Source organism: Venturia canescens, chromosome 4 (assembly GCF_019457755.1).
Source record: "Venturia canescens isolate UGA chromosome 4, ASM1945775v1, whole genome shotgun sequence".
NCBI classification, from domain to species: domain Eukaryota; kingdom Metazoa; phylum Arthropoda; class Insecta; order Hymenoptera; family Ichneumonidae; genus Venturia; species Venturia canescens.
The window spans coordinates 20,372,307-20,396,065 of record NC_057424.1 but is presented as its reverse complement, the minus strand read 5'-3'; the positions used below and the strand labels follow the sequence as shown (position 1 = coordinate 20,396,065).

Genomic DNA, 23,759 nt, shown 5'->3' with positions numbered 1-23,759 from the left:
CTACGTCCTCGGTCCCTTTGTATCCGACGGAGATCAGTAAAAAGGAGGGAAGCTGCTTAATTGCGCGTGCCAATTAAGGGTTCGAGAAAACGAAGGACCACGTCGCGTCGTAGGTATTGCTGGGGCATATGAAGGGAAGCAAGAAAGAAAGAGAGAGAGAGGAAGGGAGAGAAAAAAAGAGGGCACGAGGGAGGAAGAGGAAAAAAGGAAGAGGACAGAAAGGAATTCTCGTACCAATCAGGCTTTTGGAAGAAAAAAGTACAAGTCAAGAGGAGTAAGAAAGGCATGGGACAGGCAAGTGAGGTAGTAATCGCGAACTCTAAAATATTCTTTTTCGTTGTCTCGCTTTCTCATCCCTTTCCCTCGTGAATTTTTTTCTTTATTTTTTTTGTTGCCTGTAGCTCTCCCCCAAGATTCATTAAAATTCGCCTGTTATATGTACAGCGCGGAGCAGGGATAACCATTAATGAATTTGCATGACAGTGACGAATCACGTACCAATTTTATTAGCATTTATTATAGCGCTTCTTTCATTAATTTCACGCGGTGAGTGTACGAGTATGAGAAATCCCAGCCGACGATCAATGTGACTGACGACACTTTCTTTTCTTGCCCAGTCATTTTGCGCTCCCTCGCCTTATTATTTCCTCCTCCCCCCCCCCCCCCCCCCTCCCGGTATAATATCACATGGCCATAATTTCGAGCCACACTCCTTGTATAACGACTTCAGCCAAAATATACATTTAAACGTGTCTCACGTCCGGAACGAACGAGGGGAAACAGGGATATTTTTACTTTGCTCAAACTTCCGAGAACTCGACGAAAACGTCAAAGGATTTAAGGAGGTCCGGTCTCGAAATTCGCTACTAGAACTCGACCAGCTTCCGTCCCTCTTTCCGACCCGTGTCCTTGAATATAAATATATCCGAACCGCACGAATAAAAGTTACCAGTCCATAAAGTTATACATAAAATTATACAGCAACCGGAAATCGTATCGAATATAAAATATCAGCAGGATTAACCAATACCATCATGGATCCATTCTTTTCGTGCTTCATCTGTCGGAGTCAATGATTTTTATGCAACAAAAAACAATTTTTCTGTAAATCAATATATTCGTTGTCTCATGCAACCAATCCAGGACTTCGAAAAAAATCAATTCCGAAAAAAAGATGGAGGCTCGAAATTTTTCTCGCAGTTCACACATCCAAAATTTCCAGGAATATTGCGCGAAGCACAGAAATTTCTGCTCTAGTGAATCATAGGTGCGCCTTCAATTATATTTTGCCCGTGTACCGGAAAATTTTTCAATGTTGGTAACACGAGAATCGTAACCGAGGAAAAAGGGCCACGCATGATTAAGTTCTCGATCAGAGCTGTGAAATAATATCTGTGTACTCGGGTACTCAATCACTTTCACCAGGTAAAAAGCTCATGGATGCCATTGTCCCCCTTTCCATGGTCGCGCTGTATTCGGAAATATGAGAGGAACGAATAATTCGTTACGAGCGAGTTTTTAATTGAGCATGTGTGTACATAATTGTTGATCATGCTGACTATTTGTAACGTCGAGATTCAAAATATTTGCTAACTCAAAAACTGTAGTAAAAAACGAACATTTTCTCGTAGAAAATTGCTTTAATTGAGCGTAAATAATGTGCTCGCATCAAACGATGATGGTGCATTGTGTTTTTCGTCGCAAGGTTTGTCCCAGTTTTTACAGCCCATTTTTCATCCTCATTAATTACAGTGCGAGATCAATCACCGTGTCAATCGTGATAACGATGAAAACCAGAAAATTGCACCAATATATGTCTCCGCTATATTCATGTATACGAATATATTTGTCTGTTGAGCATATACAGACGTTTTCGTCGGGGGAGTCAGTTCGCTGATGGCTACAGCTCTCCTTTCAATTTTCTCCTTGCAATTTCCTTTTGCCTCTCATTTCGATATCGGAGCCAGGATATGAACGTCAAGCTTTCCTTGAGCGTCGTTCTCAAAGTATATACGCTTGAACGCTGTACACTTTATGCAGAGGATATTCCACTTTGAACGGACCAATTTTGGGTCAAGATCAAACGGTATCGTTGAACGGTAATTGCTTTTCAAATCGTTCATTTATTCATGCACGCGCACTTAATTCCAACTTTTATTTTGTCTTGTTACGCATTGTTACCAATTTCTTCTGTGAGGTGCTGAAAAATATTAAAGCAGCCTGAAAGAGGGAGCTCGATCGGCGCGGAACGTCCCATGTCCTCGGAGCAGCCAAATAATCGAATTTTATTAGAATCCAAGCAGCTTTATTTGCTGCATTGAATTCACTGGAATAATTGTTCGAAAAAAATTAAATAAAGTCCGAACCGGCAAGTTTGTATTGAAGAAATGAAAAAATAATCGATTCCCATAATAATACTTATTTCAGATCAACTTCATAGCGCCAATAACGTTTGAACAGCAAAACTTTTATAATAAATTCCTCATGTTTTAAAGACTCGTTGTACTCTAATTGTTATGTTCTCTTCGATGCCTCTGTTCTCCTGTTTTTCCAAGCATTCGATACATGCAGTCTCCTTCAACTGGCTTCTCACTCTCTCATAAGTATTCAGCTCGATACTAACGAGAAAATATTTGTTGAAATTATGAAACGAGACACTGGTTGAGCCGCAACGAAACTTTGGGGCTGTTGAACAAATTCATGTTGTCGTAGCAAAATATCATCGAGATAAACCAATTCATTTTTTCATTCGGACAATTGTTACTTACTTGGTTCGATTCTTGAGATTCGCAAAGATATTTTTTCATGCAATTTGTTCGCGCGAGCAAATGAATGATTTCAGCGATTTGAACAAAATTTTTAAGCTCCAGTGATTTGAACTGGGTTTCTCAGCAAGAAATTTTTATTTGACCAAAGTGTTGTTCGATTTGCAGAATTTTCACTCCAAAGCATCGACTTAGTTCAATGAACAAAAGTTTCTTCTCACTATTTAATCTTCTGTAATAATTAAATTAAAGATTTGAATCTTGTAAGATTTCGTGGCTACTACACCATCGGTTTTCCGATCCCAGAGAGATAATGCTTCTTCTGAAATTGCTTGTTTTGTTTTTTCTTCATCTACCCAGTTTGTTCACTAAAACGAAGAGAATTCTGAGCTCAGCGTGATAATCTTTGTTTAAAAAATTCTGCACGATGCGCTTTTCCTGCATAGTTAATGGCATAGAATTTCCAAGCTTGTCAGGAAGTGAGATTCCGTCTTGTAAAAGCGTTCACGGACTAATATTACGGGCCGTAAGCTTTCGTTGTGATGAACCGATAATAAAGGACGATAAAAAACAGGGAACGAGAACGAAAATCAAAAGAAGAAGCCGGAGGAAAATAGTTGGAAAAATATGCTCGTACCCGAGGATAAGTATTAGGAGGATCCGGTTGAGTTTTCAAATGAGCACTAGTTGGCAAAACGCGGGGATACACGAGGAGCGCAAGAGCGTGTAGTCTTTGTAGGAGCTAACTCAAGTTTGAGGCAAAGTTGGCCTCGAGCTCGGGCACGGACGTGAGGCGGAGTACGAAGGAGCAGTGAACCGGCCGTGCGCTCTGTGAAACCCTTCGGCATACTCCGCGATCCAATAATAATTAATAATCTTTGTGGCAGACGTAAATGATATTCAAAATGAAGCGCGAGCCCTCAGCAGTGCTGAAGCCAGAGCGTTTGCGATGGCAGACTTCTTACAAGCAATTTCGTTGGAAAAAAAATTGGACCGGAATAACCACGATTAATTAATTTTCAACAAATCCGATGTAAATTAGTCGTGCTCGATAAACACAGCGAACTACAACGATTCGATGCGAATATCGTTATCAAAATTATCTTTCACGAGTTCAATAAATTCACAAGTTTTTCATGTTCGTGCAAGGTAATTTAGACAAAATATACTTACGATAAACGTCAAGAGGAACTTCTCGTACGATGGGTTTAGTCATGGGTGCTGACTGGGCTCTGCATTCGAGTTTCGCACCCCACAAGGCTCTCGATACTTTTGGAATGAAAAGATGATTTCTCGTGAACCTGGTAGACGGATCGACGACTCCGGACGACTCAGGTACATCCACGACACCATCCAACAGCTCGCCATCTTTCCACCAAGTGACCAAAGGCTTCGGTTTACCTAAACATTTTAATGAGCCATAAGCGTTGTTTCCAATTTCTCAGTTAACGTATGTCGAGCAGAATGATTCGATTGATGCAGCAACGAGACGCGTTTTTTCTGTATAAAATGTCTCAGAAGCGAAAAATTTCAGTCGATCTCGACGGAGTAATCGAAATATTTTTTTACTGAATTATTGAGCCATATAAAGTGATGCCCAATGAATTATTGGTACGGCGAAATTCATGAATGAAAAATGCTCGTTCCTCCGGAAGACGAACGAACGCTCACATCGTTGCGAGTCGTTCAAGGTTTCGCTTATGAGCGTCCAAACGAGCCATTCTCTACAGTGGAAAACAATTTGCAATGCTCAGTCGAGGTAATTCACCGGAGCTACGCGAAAGGGGTGAGCAATAATCGAGGAAATCCCAACGGCACAAGATCGGACACTCCGGTAGTTCAGAGACCTCCATGCTCGACTGTATATCCCGACTAAATGCACGAGCGTCACGAGCGATCTCCATTTCCCTTGTCAGTTGTCGCAACGGCAAACGGTTTGTCGGTTAGCTCTCGGAGCTCGAGAAAGAGAGGAGTTCTACAGAGCTCGCGTTCCACTCTGTTTTCGTGGATGGGAGACTGAAACGTATTCGTAAAAATCGGCCAATCCCGGGAATGTGCCATGCACACGTTTTCACACAAAAATTACATTGAAATATTCCGAGGTTTCCTCAAAATTAAACCGATCACGTGCTACTGCATTTTATACCTGAATTTTTGCTCTGACGTAGTCCACCCATGACGGCTCGATGTGAAAACAAAATGAAAAAATTCTTCCTCGAATAATATTCATACAAACAATTTCTCTCCCGGCGATAAAAACTGCGAACGTAGGTGACGGAGAATGTTTTTCTGACAAAAGTGACACGTCCCGAAAATGTGCTCGAAGTAACGCGAAGAACTTTGACAGGGCAATGTTACGAAGCGGATTCGGACATATGGTAGAAATTTAAAAAATGTTTTAATATCGTCACTGTAAATTTCAATCTGAACTACGAAAATACCGATTTGTAGAACAGAGTTCAATCTTTGCGTGCAGCTCGGCATGATTAATACCCGGTAGGGTTTTTCCCGTTCGCTGTTAAGTGTGAGCCAGTTTCTTGATGTATCGAGTAAACGGTGCTCAAAGTCCACTTTTCTTCGGAAGTACTTGCTAGTTATTTGTATTGAGAGTCGAGGCAACCGGACGGTTAAGGCGAGCTTGTAATTTGGAATATATTTAACGAGAAGATTATTTCCGAGTGCACATGCAGAGCGAATTCTGGCAGTTGAATTTTTTTTCTTTTCCATCGAACGGACAAAATACTCTGTCACTTTGTTCCGCTCCCTGGTGAGTTAACCCCTTCAAATTAGAGCGAAGCTTGCACTACTACCCATGACGTTACCTCGTTTTTCTCTTGCACTTTACTGTCCAATAACTCTATCTTCTCGCGGCCATCTCGACTACAGGACGTTCCAAAAGCCCCTGACCGATCGATCGTCGTTGCGTCGTAGGACTCGAGAAAATAAGCAGGAAATCGGCGATCGTTTATTCGTTGTTTTCTCATGATCTCGGAATCTACTGTAGAAACGCACGAAGCCCTTTGTCATAAGTGATGGGACGGTCCTTTTCGAGGAAAAATAGTGGACGCGACCTTTATCACACTCGATAGACTGGCTGCAGATGGATCCCAATTCACAAACACTCTTTCTCTCTTCCTCCTTTTTCTTCATGCTTTCCCAATCTTTTTCAAAGCGATCCCATCACGTCCATTCGGTAAGGGATTTTTTTTCATTTTCTTCTCGTTTCGTCTTCATCCCCGTCTCGATTTACCGTCTAATTTAATGGCGAGGAACGACACGAAAGATACCATCACGTCTAGCATATTACGAAGGACGTGCGACGGAGCTTACGAGAGACTCGTGACGCGCCGCGTTTCCTTGTATATACCTGATCGAATTCATCGTTTCACTGTTAGCTGTCCGAGCGAAGAATTCTCCCACTTTAGGGAATATCTTGCATAGTTCGACGGAGAGAAAGCTCGCTCCAAGTTATACGGAGGAAGAGAAGTGGGTAGAAGAGGGTAGAATCGCCAAGAAGAGAAGAGAGATCGTCGCGGATAAGGAGAGCTGAGAGATTTTTTTTTTACGATCGATGCAGGGCACCCTCGATTCTGCAGAAGTGTAACTCAAACGAGTATAAAAATAGTATGAGAGACTCACCATCGGACACTTGGCATGTCAGCCGGAGATCGTAACCCTCGAAGAAACGTGGTACACCCACTACCACACGTCCCTGGGCGTCATAAATTATCGGCTTCTTAGGCAGCTCTGTAATGAAATACACACACAGACTCAGGCCTTGAATTACTCGTCGGTTCGTCAGTTATTCCAGCAATTGGTCTCTAAAAGTTGAAGATAAGAGGGGCAGTCGGTGTGCTTGTGATGTGGCTTGACGGAAGCTGTAGGCTAACAAAATGAAGGGAAAATGAATAGCCCTCTGTGACGTCCCTGTGTGGAGGGGATGAGCAATCACTTTATATCCGGACATTAAATTAACGCCGAAACTCAACGCGTTTCGAAACAAAAATCTCAATAACCGATATAAAAACGTGCTTTGTGTCTGCAAGTTTTGTCGGTCCATGTGCATCGACGTAAAAAAAGAAAACAAAAATCTCTATAATTGAAAAAATATAAATGAAAGTACATTTTTTTTGGAACGATCGATTGCACACACATTCCATTTCCACGGACAATGGCCGCTCGAGTTTTCAATGCACTTGGCAAATACGTACAATCGAAGAACTTGCAAGGTTTTTTTATGAACAAAGCGGCGCTCCGTTCATGTGCAAACTGAATGCTTGTATAAAAATTGAAGCTCTTTGCAAACGTTCTCGACAGCTCGGAATTTGATGAATTCACTGCATTTCTGAAACGCGCGCGGCGTACGATTCTAATGCATCCGAGAAATACTTTGAAATTTTTTCTTCACCCGCACTCGTTTATTAAAATAAAGCGAAATTTCTGTAATGCTATGACCTCAAAACGTTCCGATTAAACGAAACGGTTTTGAATGTTCGTTAAATGTTCTCATTCCATTCAGCTCTTCAATCAGAGTCATATGTGCTTTTCCATCTTCAAAAGGTAATGCAGCTTTTACTGCAGCTCGATATGGAGTTGATGTGAAAGATGAAAATTCAATTAAAATATGTCTCTGCCAGGTTGGGCCTGAAAAATAAATACTGCCAACGGTTGGAGGTTTCAATCAACCTTCAATAAGAATGAATTTTCGCTAAATCTCTAATGTTCGAAGTAAAATTAAATTGTTATATATGAAAGTTCAGTCAGTTTGACGTACAACATAGTGTACACAAATTCTGCGAAATCTGACACCATAATTAAATTCCAAGTTGCGATTAGTCGTCGCAATTTAATCGGTTCGATAAATATACTCGTTATTTTTCGTTCCTGTACAAAAATTCCTGCATAAAAACGTCTGGTCTATACATCTACAAATTCTGCAATTAAGCACGTTCGCGCCAACTTGTCGTTGGTTGATGACACAATAATATTGAAAAATGTGAAAATGAGAGGTGCACCATCAAAGAAAATCTTCTGCTATCCCGTGTGCAACCAATTACGAAAACTCTCGCCTTTCGTGAATATTTAATAAAACATTTTCTGCACTGTTAGGGGTTTCCGTTGGTATGAACAAAAAGATCGTGTTACGAATTCTGTTTAGCCGTTGCGTAGTGGATGTACAACGAAAAAAAAAACCGGGGGCTGGAAGAGTGAGGGAGCGAGATTTGGCGGTACCATTAGAGGTGCATAAAGCGAATATAACCGAGAGATAGAGAGGAAATACGTAGTTACGAGGGATTCGGTTTGAGGCAGGGAAGAAAAAAGGGGGTGAGTGGATGTAACGTTGGTGCTGGATAGTGCGGGAGGGATGAGAGAAAGAGGGCGAAATATAGCGAGAGGTACATTCCCACACTCCCTGTACCTGGCTTAACCTCGTTTGTGTTTCGGTAAATCGTCACCAGGCGCGTTACAAGGGAACCCACTTTACGTCGGGCGTTTTCACGCACCGCCCTAAAGCTTTGCGGGATATAAACACATTTTTTTCGTTCTCTATTTGCTGCCCCTTCGGTCCTTTCGTTTCTCATCAAAACATTCGAACGAAAGCTCTTTCCTCTGTGCGCCACGTTATACATACATTTTCGCGGCGTGCTATTTTTACTGCTCGAAAAGTTAGTCCATTTGGACGTTAACAGCCACTTGAATCGTGCTTTTAGTTGGCGTTGTTACACCGGAGTGTAAAGCATTACGTTATAACAAGGCAATAAAACAAAACACAATGAAACCGGGGCGATTTTATCTCTCCTAAACTCCACCGAATTAGCTCGTCACGTTGTTTTTTTATATCCTTCATTCCACATATTTTCATTCTAGTGGGTTTCGTAACTCACCTACAAGGGTCAAATTCACCCGAAAGTTTCTCGTCGGTGAATCAACGAAATCCACACGACACCGGAAAGTTCCCTGGTCTTTCGAAGTTACTTTGGTCACCTTGAGTCTCGAGCGATGTCCATCAGCAACTTGAAAATAAGTTCGCTTGCCCAGGTCGTCGCTCACCGCCCAATGTACCGCGGACGACAGGTTACCGGTGCCCCTTGCGTCTAAACTGCAAGCACACAAATGAACAATTGAGTTTGCCGCACGTCCCATTCCAATGGTGAATTCGCAATCGACTTCCCATCCACGAAGATTCAACGCGAATTATTTTTCTGTCAATTGGTCTTCTGGGACCGTAAAAATAGAAAATCTGAACGCGTGTCAAGGGATATTATTTTGGGTCCAGAAAAATAAGCACTAAAGAAATTTCCCTAACCGGAAGTCGTTCGTTCAAGTGGAATTATTCCTCCATGATATTGCGGCTCCCTCGGCACGTGGACATAATTGCTTCCCCTCCGCCTTTCCTCTATCTTACTCTCGCGAAGTCAACGAATTACGTGGATGTAAACAGCATCCGGTTGCCAGTTGGCGTAGTGCATTACCGCTACGTTGAGTTTGGAACTCATCGAGATATAGCTCGTATCCGCACGCCCACCGTATCTATTCGCGGATAAAACAAGTCGTGGTTGGCAAGTGGGTCTATCACAAATTTAGACCGAGAAATTCTTAGCGCTCTATGCGCGACAGGGCGATGCACATCTTCTCTCTGTGCTGGGACAAACGTGTCGCTCTGCGTATATGCAGACATCGCCGTCACTCTCTCTTTTTGTCATGTCACATATGCATGTTGCTATACGTACAAGCGAGCACCGGGACTGAGTCGACTGGGGAGGGGGAAGAAGTGATAGGGCAACAGTAATTCTAGAATTTCTCTGGTTCTTTCTGGCACCGTGTGCTCCCTCACTGCCACTAGGAAACTCGGATCTCATCTCTTCGCCTGGGAAGCGTTCCACCTGGCGAGGAACACGCGACATTTTCTCTTCGTCGAGTAATAATAAAGGGCGGAATATCGCACGCTTCGAAAGAAATACGTTGGCTAGTTTTATGAAGAAGTTCGAGGAAAAGGACTGAGATGAATAACGACAAATACAGGACTAAAATGAATGAACAGAACGGAAACGAAAAATTCTGGGGCAGCCACTCTTTCGGGAGTATAAGAAACGATGCAGACGGATGAAGTTGAAGGAATAACTGGCCGGAGCGCTAAGACGCACGATGGCGAACTCATTTTTATCGCTAGTCCGAGCTCCTTCTCTCCCTCCTACGCTCGCTTTCTGCTTCTTGCCCTTTCTATTGCTGTGTGCTAAGTGTAGCTCGACATGAATTTCAATCCTGTCCGCGCGGCGGAGACTGGTTCTGTTAGAACAGAAAAGCTTTTCCTCCATTGAAAACGGAGCTTCCGAAACCTTTCGAGTCCTTTTGTGTGTACAGCGCCGTGTGAGCACAAAGTGTACTAGCCCACGAGAGGGCGCTTGGATCTTACAGGTGTCGCTTTTTATCATTATGTTCAGAACACTTCGTACAATAAAATAAGATCGAATTTTGTCATTGCGATTGAGTGTACGATTGCATGCAGACTGCAGTCGTGTTGCGCGTTTTGTGGTCTGGAGTGACCGTCGTTACAGTAACGTCAATACTATTTTCTTGGAATAGCCGAGCTGAGGACGGGGCTGCAGTGGGATTGCGCGTGGCAGTAATGCTCTGATGGGGTGTTACACTCGAGTCATGATGCTCTTTACAAGACATTTATGAGAAAAAAACAGCTTAGAGATTTTAACAGCACTTATACGAAATTTTAATGGACGAGTGTTAAGTTGGTTGAGATGGTAGCGTGCCAATACGTATAGCTGTATGAGATGCCAGATTCGAAGTGACTCAAACGGCTTTTTTTTTTATAAAAGTACTTTTAAAGTTAAGTGCTATTTTGTTGCTCGATGATTTTACAACTTTTCCTCGTTTGGTCGAAGTTCCTTTTATCCCGTTTTTATGAATTTGGTTCCAAACGAACGTTTTCCATTTACCTCGTTACTGACGCACTTCTGAGCCCCCAGTCGTCTTATTGTTTCCTCAAATACATGCCCATACATAATCAAGTTAATCCCGAGTTAAGCTAGTGTGAAAGGGCGAGGTTATTGCGGTTTGGAAATAAAGGGAGCGCTATTGTGACTAAATATGCTGCATTTCTCGGTCATTACTTGTCAATGAATGTGCATTTGGTACGGATCCCAGTCGGGGATTGGTTTGCACGGAGTTGGGATGTTGAAAGTTCAGCGAGGAGAGCTTCCCCATTCAAATTCGGGGGAACTTTGCGCGCTGACGAATATTTTAAAATCTTAGAACGAGTTAGCCACTTTGTTACTGCAAAATACAGAACTTAACATTGTGGGTTGGAAAACTGAAATGGATTTAACGAACAGGAAAGTCGGCATGCTATTCTCTCCTTACTTTAGAGAAGTTTCGAGAAGCTACAAGGCATTTTTTATCTGCAAAAATTTCATTCTTACGGAATCTGTAACCCCTCAGAATTCACTTGAGAATGCTTAGGTCCGTGTAATTGAAAATTTGTTGCTAAAACGAACGCGCAAAGTTCTACGAATAAGCTCAATTTTCGTAATACGACGACTCGGGACTCAATCTTCAAGCAACAGCAATGCATATTTTAACGAAAAAATTATAGAGTATCGGATGTACTTCTGCCATTCTTATTCCTCCTCGCTTTCTTCAAAGCCATTCTCAGAGCTTTTCTCCTTTTGCTCATTGTTTTCAGTATTTTATTCCTCTCCCATGCCTGTTGGTTATGGCTGTTCCACTTCCTCAAGAGAGAGTGTCGGTGTTGCAGCAGAAACCATCGTATTTTTACGATTTTCATTATTCAGTAATGTGCAAACATTTTCTCACTGCTCCTCGCTCCCTTTCTTTTATTCCTCTTGGCTCCTGTTTTTTTTCTCCGTTTCTTTCTAACCCAATTTAACGTTCTTCTCCGTCTAGCTCCATCGCGCTCTTCACCACCTCGAACTTGGCTCCCGGTCGACACACAATTCTTTTTCCTCTATTTTTCGTGACCTCTAATTCCGGCAACGTAACATGTTTTCCTTGAAGCAACAATCTCGAGATACTTCAGAGGATTTGATCTCGCGTGCGTAAACAGAATCCGGAGGAGCTCAAATCCAGTGGAAAACACGAATTGAAAAACTGTTGTAGCGGATGAATCAATCTTACAACGCACGCAACATTTACGTGGAGCTTCATTCAATCATCTTCTTATAAGATCTATTTATCTACTTTGATATTATTTTTTTATGTTTTTTCACCAACTTCACTCCGTTAGAACTGAAGAAGCTGTTGGGGGAAAACAAGATCAGACGTAGCCTAAGGTAAAAATGATTTTCGCAGCTGCGAGAAAAAGTAAAAGCCGGAAAAGAGGAAAAGTCTGAAAGCGATCCATGGTTCTTATTCGTTAAGCTCGTTACCATATTTTTGCTGAAGCTTCCAGTTCCTCTTTACAAAAAGTGTGAAGTTTTAGCAACTTTCTCCAGCATCTTCATTTTTAACTGGCAAAAAAATCTCCAGCCACCCGAAGACTTATTTATTTTTTCTGTCACAAGCAAACATCTCCCCGCATATTTTGTCATTAGTCAGATACACTAATACCATAGAAAGGGTTAAATTGTCTTTCGACTGGAATTTCTTCATCGCTGTACAGTGGAACTCTGCACGTTGTTCCACACGAAGCTGCGCGTTAACCTGCTTCCGAGAAACTCAGTATTTCAGGCTAGACGATCATTACATCAGCCGTTGAAGAGCCTTCAAAAGGTAGAGGTTCCACTTCATCAATGTATCAATACAAACGTACAGATGTGAATGCGGTGAAATAATACCACGGGTGCTAATTCCCCAAAAAAAGTCTGCTTCACCAAGTCAACATTTGGACAAATCGAGTAATTACGTTATTGATTCGAACCCAAATCAATTGTTGCAACTCACACAGAGAGAATTGAACGGTAAAATTTAGGGTGAGGTTCACTGTAAAATTTATTACAGTGACACATTTGACTGCAGGGACAAGTTAACAAAAAGTATTCATTCATCCAACGCACTGTAAAATTTTAAAGATTCTGCGGATTTTTCAGTTTTATAACAGTAAATATTGCAGATAGAACGTCAAAATTTATTAAATACTCCGATAAAAGCTCCTACTTGAAACAATAAATATTATTTAAGGAGGGTGGCTACGTTCGTCAAAATGATAAGAAATTGATCAAATTTGGTGATAATGTTCTTCAACATCAGTTTTTTTCAAAATTTTCTTCTGCTTATTTATCGAGTAATTACGCATTAAAGCAGATTTCTTATGCCCGGAATGTATACCTATATATATGGAAATGCAATGCTTATACACGTGAACTTTAGTGATTAATTACTCGATAACTGTACAGAAGAAAAATCCTAAAAAAATTGTATTGTCAAATTTGGCACTAAAGAATATGTTCACTAAATTTTATTAAATTCTTATCATTTTGAAATTTTTAATCTATTTAACATGATTTAGCATGGCAACATTGTATCGTCGCTAGCCACCCTCCTTAATTTATAGGAAAATTCAATTTCTTTCCATAATAATATGATGAACTGCAGCTCGTCACCGTACTATCATTACTCACGTGCTGAGAGGAAGAGAGCATTGACCAAAACATCAAAATCTCTGCTGCGAAGGAGACATGGTTTTATGCGAATTCGGTGACGATAAAAATGAGCTTTCGCCATGGTTAGTGCAGATCCGCGTTGGTACGATTCAATATAGGTGCGACATGTACGAGCTAGTGGTACGATAGTGACACGAGGATGGTGTGCGTAGTTCGTCACTGAGAACGCGATGACGCATGTTAAAAAGTGAGAACGCCGAGACCCGGAGAATACGAAGAGGAAAAGAAGGTATATGAATGTGGGAGGAGCACTGCTGTGTTCCGTCATCCATGCAAACATTTTTCCATTTGATAACGGAGCCACATACGTACTTCTGTTATCATATCGGTTGAGGGTCTCTTCTAGTGGCGGGTGATTAAAAACAAAGGACGGTGCGATGGAGAATGAAAACTCGATGGTATGGAGTGCGGGCCAAAAAAAAAGTCCCGGAAACTCTGTTCTGTGGTTGTGTCGAGACAATCGTGGATTAAACGTGACGTAATCGAGCTGGTCCGTTTGCCGGGCCGCTGAATATTGCGATAGGCCATCGAAGCGACGACTTTTTCCAGCGTACTTTTCCCTTGCGAAGCTACGGCCGACTACGTGCGGACTCACCGGCAGTTTTGTACGAGTGCGCTTACACAACGTTCTCAAAATCGCATTGAAGCCTCGCCGGTAACAAATGTCACGGAACGGTCAAGAGGAAATGTCCTGATAAGATTTTTCAGAGTTTCATAATCGGGGGAAAAAATATAACGTCGGCAAGCTCGTTGATCCAACTTTCTCGTAATCAGAGAACGCCGAACAAAAATTGTATCGACCAATCTTGACGAATGACGCATCCGCCGGACGAAAATTATAACGAATAAGCAGAACTTATTGCCCCTTGGGAGTTACACCAATTCACTATTCCCCACCGATCGACGGTGACTTTTTAAGCGTAGTCGCGTATTCAGTGCGCTAGACCGGTGCGAGTACAATAGCAAAAAAGAAAAGAGCAATAAAAATTGACGTGAAAACGCAGATATCCCAGACTGTGCTTGTGCGCACGGATAAGGCTCAAACACGTACAGCCGGACTTTGGAAGCAGGGGAAAAAGGTTGGAAAAAATGAAAATAAACGAACGCGTACGCTCCCGAGGGATGGCGGCGCGGTCGTCTCGTTACGTCGCGCCGCTCTATCTATCTACATACATCTATATTTCTATGTGCGCATATATACACCGATACGATCCTATCTCTTTCTTTCTCCTCCTATCACTATCCCCGCTCGTCCTTCGTCGATCTCTCCCCTTTCTCTCTGCTTTCACCGTGTAACGGATCAAATCTCGGGCGCGCGATCGCCGAGCTACGAATTAATGGATTTCGGCTTTAATGGATTTTGACATTCGCCCAGTGTACACGGTACCTCAATCCCACCAGCTCGCCCTATGATTCTACAGCTATAACAGCACATTGATCTCCTCGTAAGTACGAAAAGGGCGTAATTCGGGTGATTTAACAGGTTAAAGAGGCGCTCCGGCTGCGCCCCATTGTTCGCGACAATAATTCTTGTATATATTTGCATGCACCGCTTGTCCGAATCTCCCATCGAGTCTCCCTCACGCTAATCCAACAGGAATCGCGATACGCTCGTACGGATACGAACACATTTATTTCACCGATACTTTTACGACGCAACAGCCACAAAGATGTTAAATCATTTGTCCTCTCCCCCCGGGATGCCACGACACAAGATGAACTGATAAAACCTCCGGCAATCTCTTTCGCGTAACGAACCGTTCATTGATTGCCGATTCACGTAGTGCAGATGAAATTACTCAGAACGAGAGATGCTACAAACTTTTGTCAGGAAAGATAAACCCGCGAGGTGACTGCATTATCGAGCTACAATTCGGAAATAAAGAATTCATGAAGTCAATCCTCCTCTTCCGCTTCTGCGAGTCGTTTGGCCAGAGAAATTTTCGAGCATGCGTGCCTTTGAAATTTCGCTCATAAACGAAATTTTTTCATAGCAGGTCCACGTTATCGAATTACTCGCTTCGTGGGGGGTTTTTATTGCTCAATCGCTACACACCATTTTACACGTTTTCAATGAAGCTTTTTATGGGACTGAGCTGAAATATTTAACGTACACGAACTTGGGATAAACTGTTTCTTTTTCGCTCGCAATTTAAGCTCAAAGCGTTTAAGGATTAATGATAAGTAAAATTGCACTCCAACGCTTTTAGTGTCTCTTATATCACTTCGTACCACGTGAGCAGTTTGGCACGCCCAGCATAAATAAGCAAGTCCAGCCTTCCAAGTACGGTCTGACGGAGCTCAACATTTTTTGAAATCTATACGAAAAATCTTCGTTAAGAACTCACCTGTACAAAGGAATACCCGCTGAATCTTTGAACCAAAGTACCATGTTTACCGAGTCGTAAGGCGTTGGTGGAGTAATGTCGCACGGTAATTCCACATCGTCGCCTTCCTCGGCCCAGACAAGTTTCACTGGAACTGCGAACAGAAAAAATATTTCATTGTATTTTCGTAATGATTGTGACGATCGTCGCGTTGCTGCGAAGTTGATCTTCTTCGAATCAGAGAAAATCTACATTTTCTCACTCTGATCATTCTCGAAAAATCAATTTCGATTTAATTTAAGCATCGATAAGATCCATTTAAGCATCGAATTTGATTTTTTAATCATTTCTCGAAATTGAAACGTTGCTCGAGCGAAATCGAATTGCGGCATTATCAGGCCTTCTATTTTCGTGAAATTTATTAACTTACGAGTAATCAAATTTCCATGCAACCATATTTTCTTCTCTTACGAATTTTATGCACAGTGGAGAAAGGAAAGAAAAAAACGAGAATGGGGGACTTCTCGAGTCAATATTTTTCTCAGTTGCCATCGTCGATATTCGTCTTTCACTCAGTGGATACTCTGCAACGGTAAACAGGATATGGCAGACGTATCGCGTGTGTCGTCAACTCGAAAATCCATTTTAGTCCGACGGAAATGTACTCGAGAAAGAACCATGGTCGACGATCTTTACGTAGAGACTGAAGAGCTTTGGCCTCAACATGAAAATATATTTCAATATTTCCATACTCTTATCGTTCGGCTTCATTTTTTTGAGCTCATAGATGAGTTCAAAAGACGTTGAGCTGGTCGTCTCGTTCGTTGGTATTCGAAACAGGGAAAAACTTTGGTTGTTCTCTCCGAGACGAGCTTTGCGTTTTGATTGTTGCTAATTATCTAAGCTCTTGGGTAAAACACATCAAAGAGAAGCAAGGAGAAGAAGTGAGCCTGAATTTGAAGTTAAGAAAATACACGAAACGAAAGAAGGGAGTTGCTCGTTGTGCTGGGAAACTGGCAAAACAAAACTTACCGAGATAGTTTAATGATCATAAAAAAGGGCGCAGCGTGAAACTTGCACATAAAGCGAATGAGAGAGAAGTAGATATTGCAGTTTCTACTTCCCACCGTTGGCAAGGAGCGCCGCTGCTGCTGTGCTCCCAGAATGAATAGAAACCAAGGATCGTGGAAGACTGTTGGTTATGACGCCTCACCCCCCTCTCCGCCCCTCGTCGTCCACCAGGTCCCAAAGTGTTCACACTCCGTTTACGAAAAGCTCATTAATAATTAAACCGGCTTGGAGTGGGGCAATTCATTCGTTCTACCGCCTGCTGCTAAGCTCATCGCCCTTCGTCTTTACATCACTGTAGCGCGTAGAGCTATTGCGTCATGCACGACACGCCCGGAGTTGTATTCAAAGCTCGTCCTACTATGCCCTCTGAGTTGGTGTGTGCCATCAGGTGTTCTTTGAATCTCTCTCTCGACCTGCACACAACTACCAGAGGAAAAAAGTCTCATACAATTTTCACTTTGGAGTGTCAAATCTTTTGAAATCTAGTGGGCTTATAAGTGGGTTGGATCGAGGGTTTTTTTTGCGTTTACTTTTCTTTTCGGTTGTTATTTGCATAAAAAGCAATTCATCGTCTGTTCTCACTCGGAATTATTTGGACAAACAAACGCCGAGTTTTTTCGGTTCTTTCATCTCTTTCGTTTCGTTTTTTTTTCCTGCTTTTTGGTCCTTGAAGGGAGGCTACTTTTCAGGAAGTGCGGGAGTGCTATATCCGAGAGGGATAACATGAAATGCTACAGTTTAGTGAAATAGGTGGTGATACTTTTCGCTCAATACAGAGCACTCGCTACAGAGACGAAAGTTTGTGAAAATAATAAAGTCCACGGTCTCCGCCACCGTGTTCGAAAAAACTTTCTAGACGCCGAGGCGAACTTTTTTCTCTGCTTAAATTCTCGCATAATTTTTTCTGTGCAAATAAAGAGGGAGAATGTCGATGATCCGAGAGAAATTTTGTCAAAGACATTTTTGAGATATTTCGCTGCTGGACTCCGGCTTCTTTTGCTCTCTTCATCTTTCTCATTCCTCCCTTCTTCCAGCATTTTCCCTATTTATGCACACTTGGAATATGAATGCAAATATTCCCCAGCGAAAATCGAACGGCGAATCGTCCCCCGACCGAGATGAAAAATCTTTCCTATCCATAGAGCTTTTTTATGCTTATTAAATTCTACCATAAAAAATTCTTCCCCAATGACTATGAAACAAGTAAGAGAAGAGAGAAAAAGTATGGATTACACCCAACATATTTCACGTATTTATTCCAGTAGCACGCTTTGTTCGATAAAAATTGGAAGCCATTCGCTCCCAACATTCATTTGTTTAGTATAAAATAATTAGTTTCTCATTCCTTCCAGAAAGGTTATAAATTTTCTTGTATGCTGGGAAACGCGATTCACAAGTCCATCCAATTATTTTTTCTCTTTTAGCTCAATTTAAATGTTTGAAAAGCTCTTTCGAAATTCGAGATGTTACGAGAGCCTGATAATTTTTAACGCATTAACATTGTTGTTGAAGAGTAACTTTTTAACAATTACCAGCATAAATAGATTTGTAAGTAAGATATAACATGCTTTCGATTGACCATTGTCTTTCGATGCCAAAGTAAGTACGAAAATAAGATAATTTTTGAAGCCAATAACGTTTGCTGGATACCAAGTTAACTGAAATTTAAAACATGGTCTTATCGATATTACTTTATTGAGCAAAAGTATTTGATTCTTCGAGAAGAAACTTTATATGAACGATTGATTTTCTGAAACTCTAATTTGTTTCATGAAAAAACTAAAAGTGCTCACACTCTCTTAGCTCCGAAATAGAGTCTCGCGAAAGAATGTGAAGAGTGGTTATTGAGTTGACAGTTGCGAGGGTCTCATTGAATGGATTCAATTGGGAAGTCGTCGTCTGAGAGTAACGCGAGAGAAAAAATAGAGAGCAAGAGATTACAATTCATGAGTTTTTCCTCCAGACAGACCTTTTCTTCGTTTATTTCCCTCAACGGATTTCCGCGTGTCGAGTGGAAATGTAGGGAGCATAGAGAGAGAGAGAGAGAGAGAGAGCAAATGGAGAAAAGGAAGTAAAGAATCTTGATGCTTGTCGAGCTGTCAGAGTCGTCTTGCTCCGCGCGACCCTGTCGTGCCTCCGGACGTCGGAGGGTTACCAAAAAATCAGAAAAGGGATAAACCTTATCGTCCGAAATTGGCGTGAGGCACAAGTAGCTCGAGTCAACTTTTTACCGGTTTATCGCTTAACGACTCGGCGGATCTCAAGACAACCAGCCACCGAATTTCAGGGACTGCGAAGGCTGGATATCCTGAGTATTTCACTCCTCCCTTCCCCCCTGACCGCAGCCCGCCTCCGCGGAGCTCGTTCGAGAAGAAAAAAAGATTGAAACATGAAAATCAAATGAACGTAAACGAGGTAGACTCAGTCGCATAGTAAAGACTTCGAATCACAATCCAAACTGCGTACAACGTACAAGTTACTATGCACTCGTACACTCATCTGCGCATACCACATCCACGTATACATAACGTCAAACAACAACGAGAAACTTGTCAGTAGAAAGTTACAAATTCAACTATATATAAACCTGGATTTCGCGTCGGTGTATCTATAAATATATTTATGCATCTATACAAGCATAGAACACAAGTTGGTGCTGTATTCACGGCTTTTCCTCTCAATTCCTGAATAAGGGAGCATAAGCGCTAAGGTTGCCAGCGAGGGTGGCTGACTTTGCTGCGGCAAGTGTACGTAGCGTATAAAGCAAGTAAGCGCAAAAGACGAGGGACAGGGAGCGACAGAGAGCGAGAACCAGAGAGGGCAAGGAGAGGGAGAGAGAGAGAGAGAAAAAGAGAGAAAGGGGATCGAAACGTTAGTGACTCGCATACAGCAAAGAGTCACCATACATCCAACTGACTTTGCCACATTTACCCGTACACCACAAGCGGTGTAATTAATAAATGGTAATGAAGGGCTTTACGGGAAACTGGGAGCGAGAGTATTGCTTACATAACCCTTCTTCCTCCGCAGGCAGCTAGTTTCTGAGATCAAACCTCGAAGCACCTCACGACGCTCTAAGACCGAAGACGAAAATATGTGTGCACGTGTACGTGTGCTGTGCGCACGCGTGCGTTTCTTGTAGTGAGAGAGAAAGAGAGAGAGAGAGAGAGAGAGAGAGAAATAGAGAGGACGATATCGAAGGCAGCAACATCCGCGACTGCTTCTATTTGCTCTAACCATTCGCGGAGAATTAATCTTAGTACTCGTTAGTAAAATCTGCTCGGAATGCCGTTGCAACAACATGACAAGGAAACAGAAACAGAGAAAGATGTTGGTCCGCAGGTACGAGAGCGGGAGAACTCTCTCCGGGTCTCGAGCAGATCCTATGAGATCTTGCATGTATAAATGTTTTGACAAAGTTGCATTGTTCTGCAAACATGATGCTAACATGCAGATTCGCAAAGGGCTCGTAACGCTAATGCACAAACTTTTCAAAAACTTATAATGTCCTATTGGAATGATACAGTCCGCGAGATTTTTGACGCTTCCAAAAAGCTTGTATCGCGAACGACGTCGTCGGAATTACAAACACGTGCGAGAACGTCAATGTTCATCTTCGTGGAATCTTCGTTAACTACTTTCCATTACTTCACGTTTTCGCCCTTGCAGCGAGGGACCAAAAAAATAGAAAAAAGAACGAACTGAAAGCGGGACATGAATTCAACTCGTATTCCAAGGGATTCGCTGGGTTCTCAGGGAGATGAGGTCCGACGAGTGTTTCGCTATACAATACACGTAGACTCGACCCCTCGCAGTGGTTCAACCGGCAGCCACTGTTTTTCTTCATTCCTAACTCTCTTCGTGGCTTGTATTGAAATCGTTTTTCTTCAACCTGCTCCCTATCTCGGTTAGCCACGTCTCATTTTAGCCAAAGTGTTAACGAAAATGTTCCCCGTGCGTATTATAAATGTATAAACGTATCCATCTCGCTCCCTCCCTTTCTCTCTAACTCTCAGAATAGCAACGAAAAAACATTTTTTTGCCACTCGGTTTATTTGACCTCTACAATCGAAAAGTACCCAGCGGATTTTGATGGACTTTCGGCCCATGGATTTTGCAGGAAGCTAAATAGTGGATTGAGATAAACTTATGAAGATCAATTTCCCACTTACTGCCACGAGAATTTCAATCGATTTTAGATTTACGCCAACGTCACAGAACCATTACTAATTTGAAGGAAATGAAAATAGACTATGAATGCATTACTGCCAGCGGCACTGTGAGGAGAAATTGCAGCTAACGATTTCCTAAGTTTTGGCTGCGCTCAACGTTGCTTTCACCGTCCTAAGAATTATTTTAGCGATAAAACACCATTGAAGTTGAGGTCAGCACACTGTGATAAATATTAGTATGGAAAAAGGTGCTGGCGAATAAGGTGGACAGGGGACAAGTCGTATCGCAGCGTATATATTTGGGGTTATGAGGGAGATTGTAAAAGTGCATTTCACTCTGGTGGCTTAGAAAAGCGACGAGACACACATCAGTGATGGGGCGATATACACACGTTGTTTTTGTGACACGAAGTCGTAATAGAAATGGCCTGACGAATAAAAGACCGCGCTCTCTCGCTGTTTCATTTCGTTGAAAGGAAGCACTGCGTTTTTGCGCCTCCGTGGTTGGTCACCGAGGACATTGAAAGACATGGAGAGTTGGGCGGGAAGGGGAAGGGGAAGGGGGGGGGGGGGAGGGAGAGTGAGAAAAAGAGAGAATAAAACGTTAGACGAAAGCAGCATGAAAAAACGACGATTTTACTCTACGGTCGTTAAAAAAAGAAGGACCCTGGAGACGTGAGCCATTATCTTTTCAACGTTTAAGAGAATTTGTCTGAGCAACCGGAGCCCAAAGCGACTGCTCCTTTTCCAACGAATCCGCGAGCGGTTTTTTACGCGGCAAAGTTAATTTATACGTTGTTACCGGAATCCAACAATTGCGGTGTTGAATAACAGGCTTTTGTTGCCGCATACGAAGTTAAGCGTGGTCATTTAGAATTTAAATTTCGTGGTACATTACGCGTTGGCATGATCAAACATTTGTTTCAAGTCGCGTGCTGCTACGATCGTTTTTGTGTAGCATGAAAGAGCGCGTTATCGGGAAAATCACCCACGAGTCATTGTTCCAGAATGCTTTCATGGACTTGTTATTTCGATTGGAATACTTGAATTGATTCAATTTAATTCCTTCACATAGTATTACCAAGAGAAAAGCCTCGCGGAATGAATTACTACCCGAAAACGTCGACCTCTGGAAGCGTTGACCACCGATGGAGCAACTGTATCGGAGAGATTTTAAAATCACGGAAGTAAAAAGAATAAGCACTTGGTAGAACGTATTGATTGGAATGTCTCGTTAGCTTATATTTCGAAAGAGGCCAGGACAGCTGACTGGAAGGAACAAAAAAAAATAGCCGACAAAGCCGAACAGAGAAAAGGCAGCGAAGAGCAGAGAGAATTTTGAAATATGTACGAGAAGAGGATTCTGCGAGGATTGTCGTCGTAAGGAATGTGCCACCACAGGATGTACACAATCGTCCACAGGGGCCGGACGGACGATGAAACACGAATTCCTACAGCGCCCGATGCTGCAATGGAGGAAACGCGCTGCTCGGCGACCGGCTTTTCCATTCGTTCTATATGAATTAACGTGACGGGACAGACACATTTCCAATAAACAACGCGACTCGCGACTCTCGTTCGGGCACTTTTCCCACGTAATACTTCTCGAGGGAAAGAACATCGCGTACGTACCCATGTATATGTGAAGTTGAACGATAAATGTGTGGAATAAAACGCTACAGAAAGAGAGAAAGTGATAAATCCGGAGATATCCAAATATCTCCCTTTCCCTCTGCGCTTCTTTTTTCCCTCACAGTTTCTCCCTTTCTATTTCTCTCTCTCTCTCTCTCTTTGCAAAGTGAGTGCGCGTCGTTTGGCACCTAGAGAGAGATGCAATGACACATGTACGTAGGATGTACATACGCGTGGAGGATATTTGGGGCATGGAGCGTGGTTGATTCAACGGTCACGTGGGACTAGAAACGCCGTACAGAGCAAATGCTCGCCAACAATCGATGTACATGCAGAGGGCGCATGGGAAATGTTAGCAAGAGAGAAAGAGATGGTAGAGAAGAGTAAAAGGAGGGCGTTAGTACTATTGGAGATTGCGGGGTGGCATGGTGAAGGGAATAGAGAGGGAAAAAAAGCGTAAAATTATTCGCACGAATCGACGCGTGACAACACTCTGCTATCCGAGTTATTTGCATCGAATGGCTCTCTGTGAGCTCGTTCGTGCGTGAGAGTGTCTCTTTTTCCGCTTCTCGCTCTCATCCTACACTCTCAGCCTCTTCACTTCTCTCTCTTTCTAACTGTGTATTTACAAAAAAATATGTGTATATCACTACTAGCGCAGTCATGGTGCAGCATCAGTTACTGCTGTTCTGATGGAGCCGTTGGTCCCTCTCTTCCTCCTGCTTTTGTCCCCCCCCCCCCCGCCCCTCCTCCCTCCCTCCCTCGCTTAAATTTCTTTCTCTGTCATCGATGTGTATCTGCAACGAGATCGAACGAAACGAGCAAATATTTCGTAGGCTCATTCAAGCGGATCGTTACTTTCGAAGTGTCCAAATTTCCGGGATTTGGACAACGTTTTCTGTTTTTTTTTTAGTTTGGGTTTATTTTTAATTGAATTTAATTTATTTTTCCATGACACCGCACTCGAGTGTGAACCGAATTTTGTGCACAAAGGACACTGTCACGGGGTGCGAAATATTTTATATTTCTTTTGACAGGCCTGATCGAGAGCTTTTTTCTCCCAATGTTAGCCGTCATTTTATCCATTAAGCCCATGAAAATTTGAACGCTGATTCCAACTGTCCGGGGAACGGAAATTCGGTTAACGATCGAGAAATA

The 23,759-nt window shown here is 42.4% G+C and overlaps 1 protein-coding gene across 1 annotated transcript in view; it reads right to left on the bottom strand.

Moving 5' to 3' along the window:
- side (sidestep) overlaps positions 1–23,759 on the bottom strand; it is an 84,376-nt gene that overhangs the window by 29,532 nt on the left and 31,085 nt on the right. Inside the window, exons 3-6 of the mRNA XM_043416508.1 lie at positions 15,748–15,880; positions 8,651–8,865; positions 6,405–6,512; positions 3,939–4,166 (exon numbers count right to left, since the gene is read on the bottom strand). Coding sequence (XP_043272443.1) covers positions 3,939–4,166; positions 6,405–6,512; positions 8,651–8,865; positions 15,748–15,880 — 684 coding nt within the window. The remainder of the gene's footprint in view (positions 1–3,938; positions 4,167–6,404; positions 6,513–8,650; positions 8,866–15,747; positions 15,881–23,759) is intronic.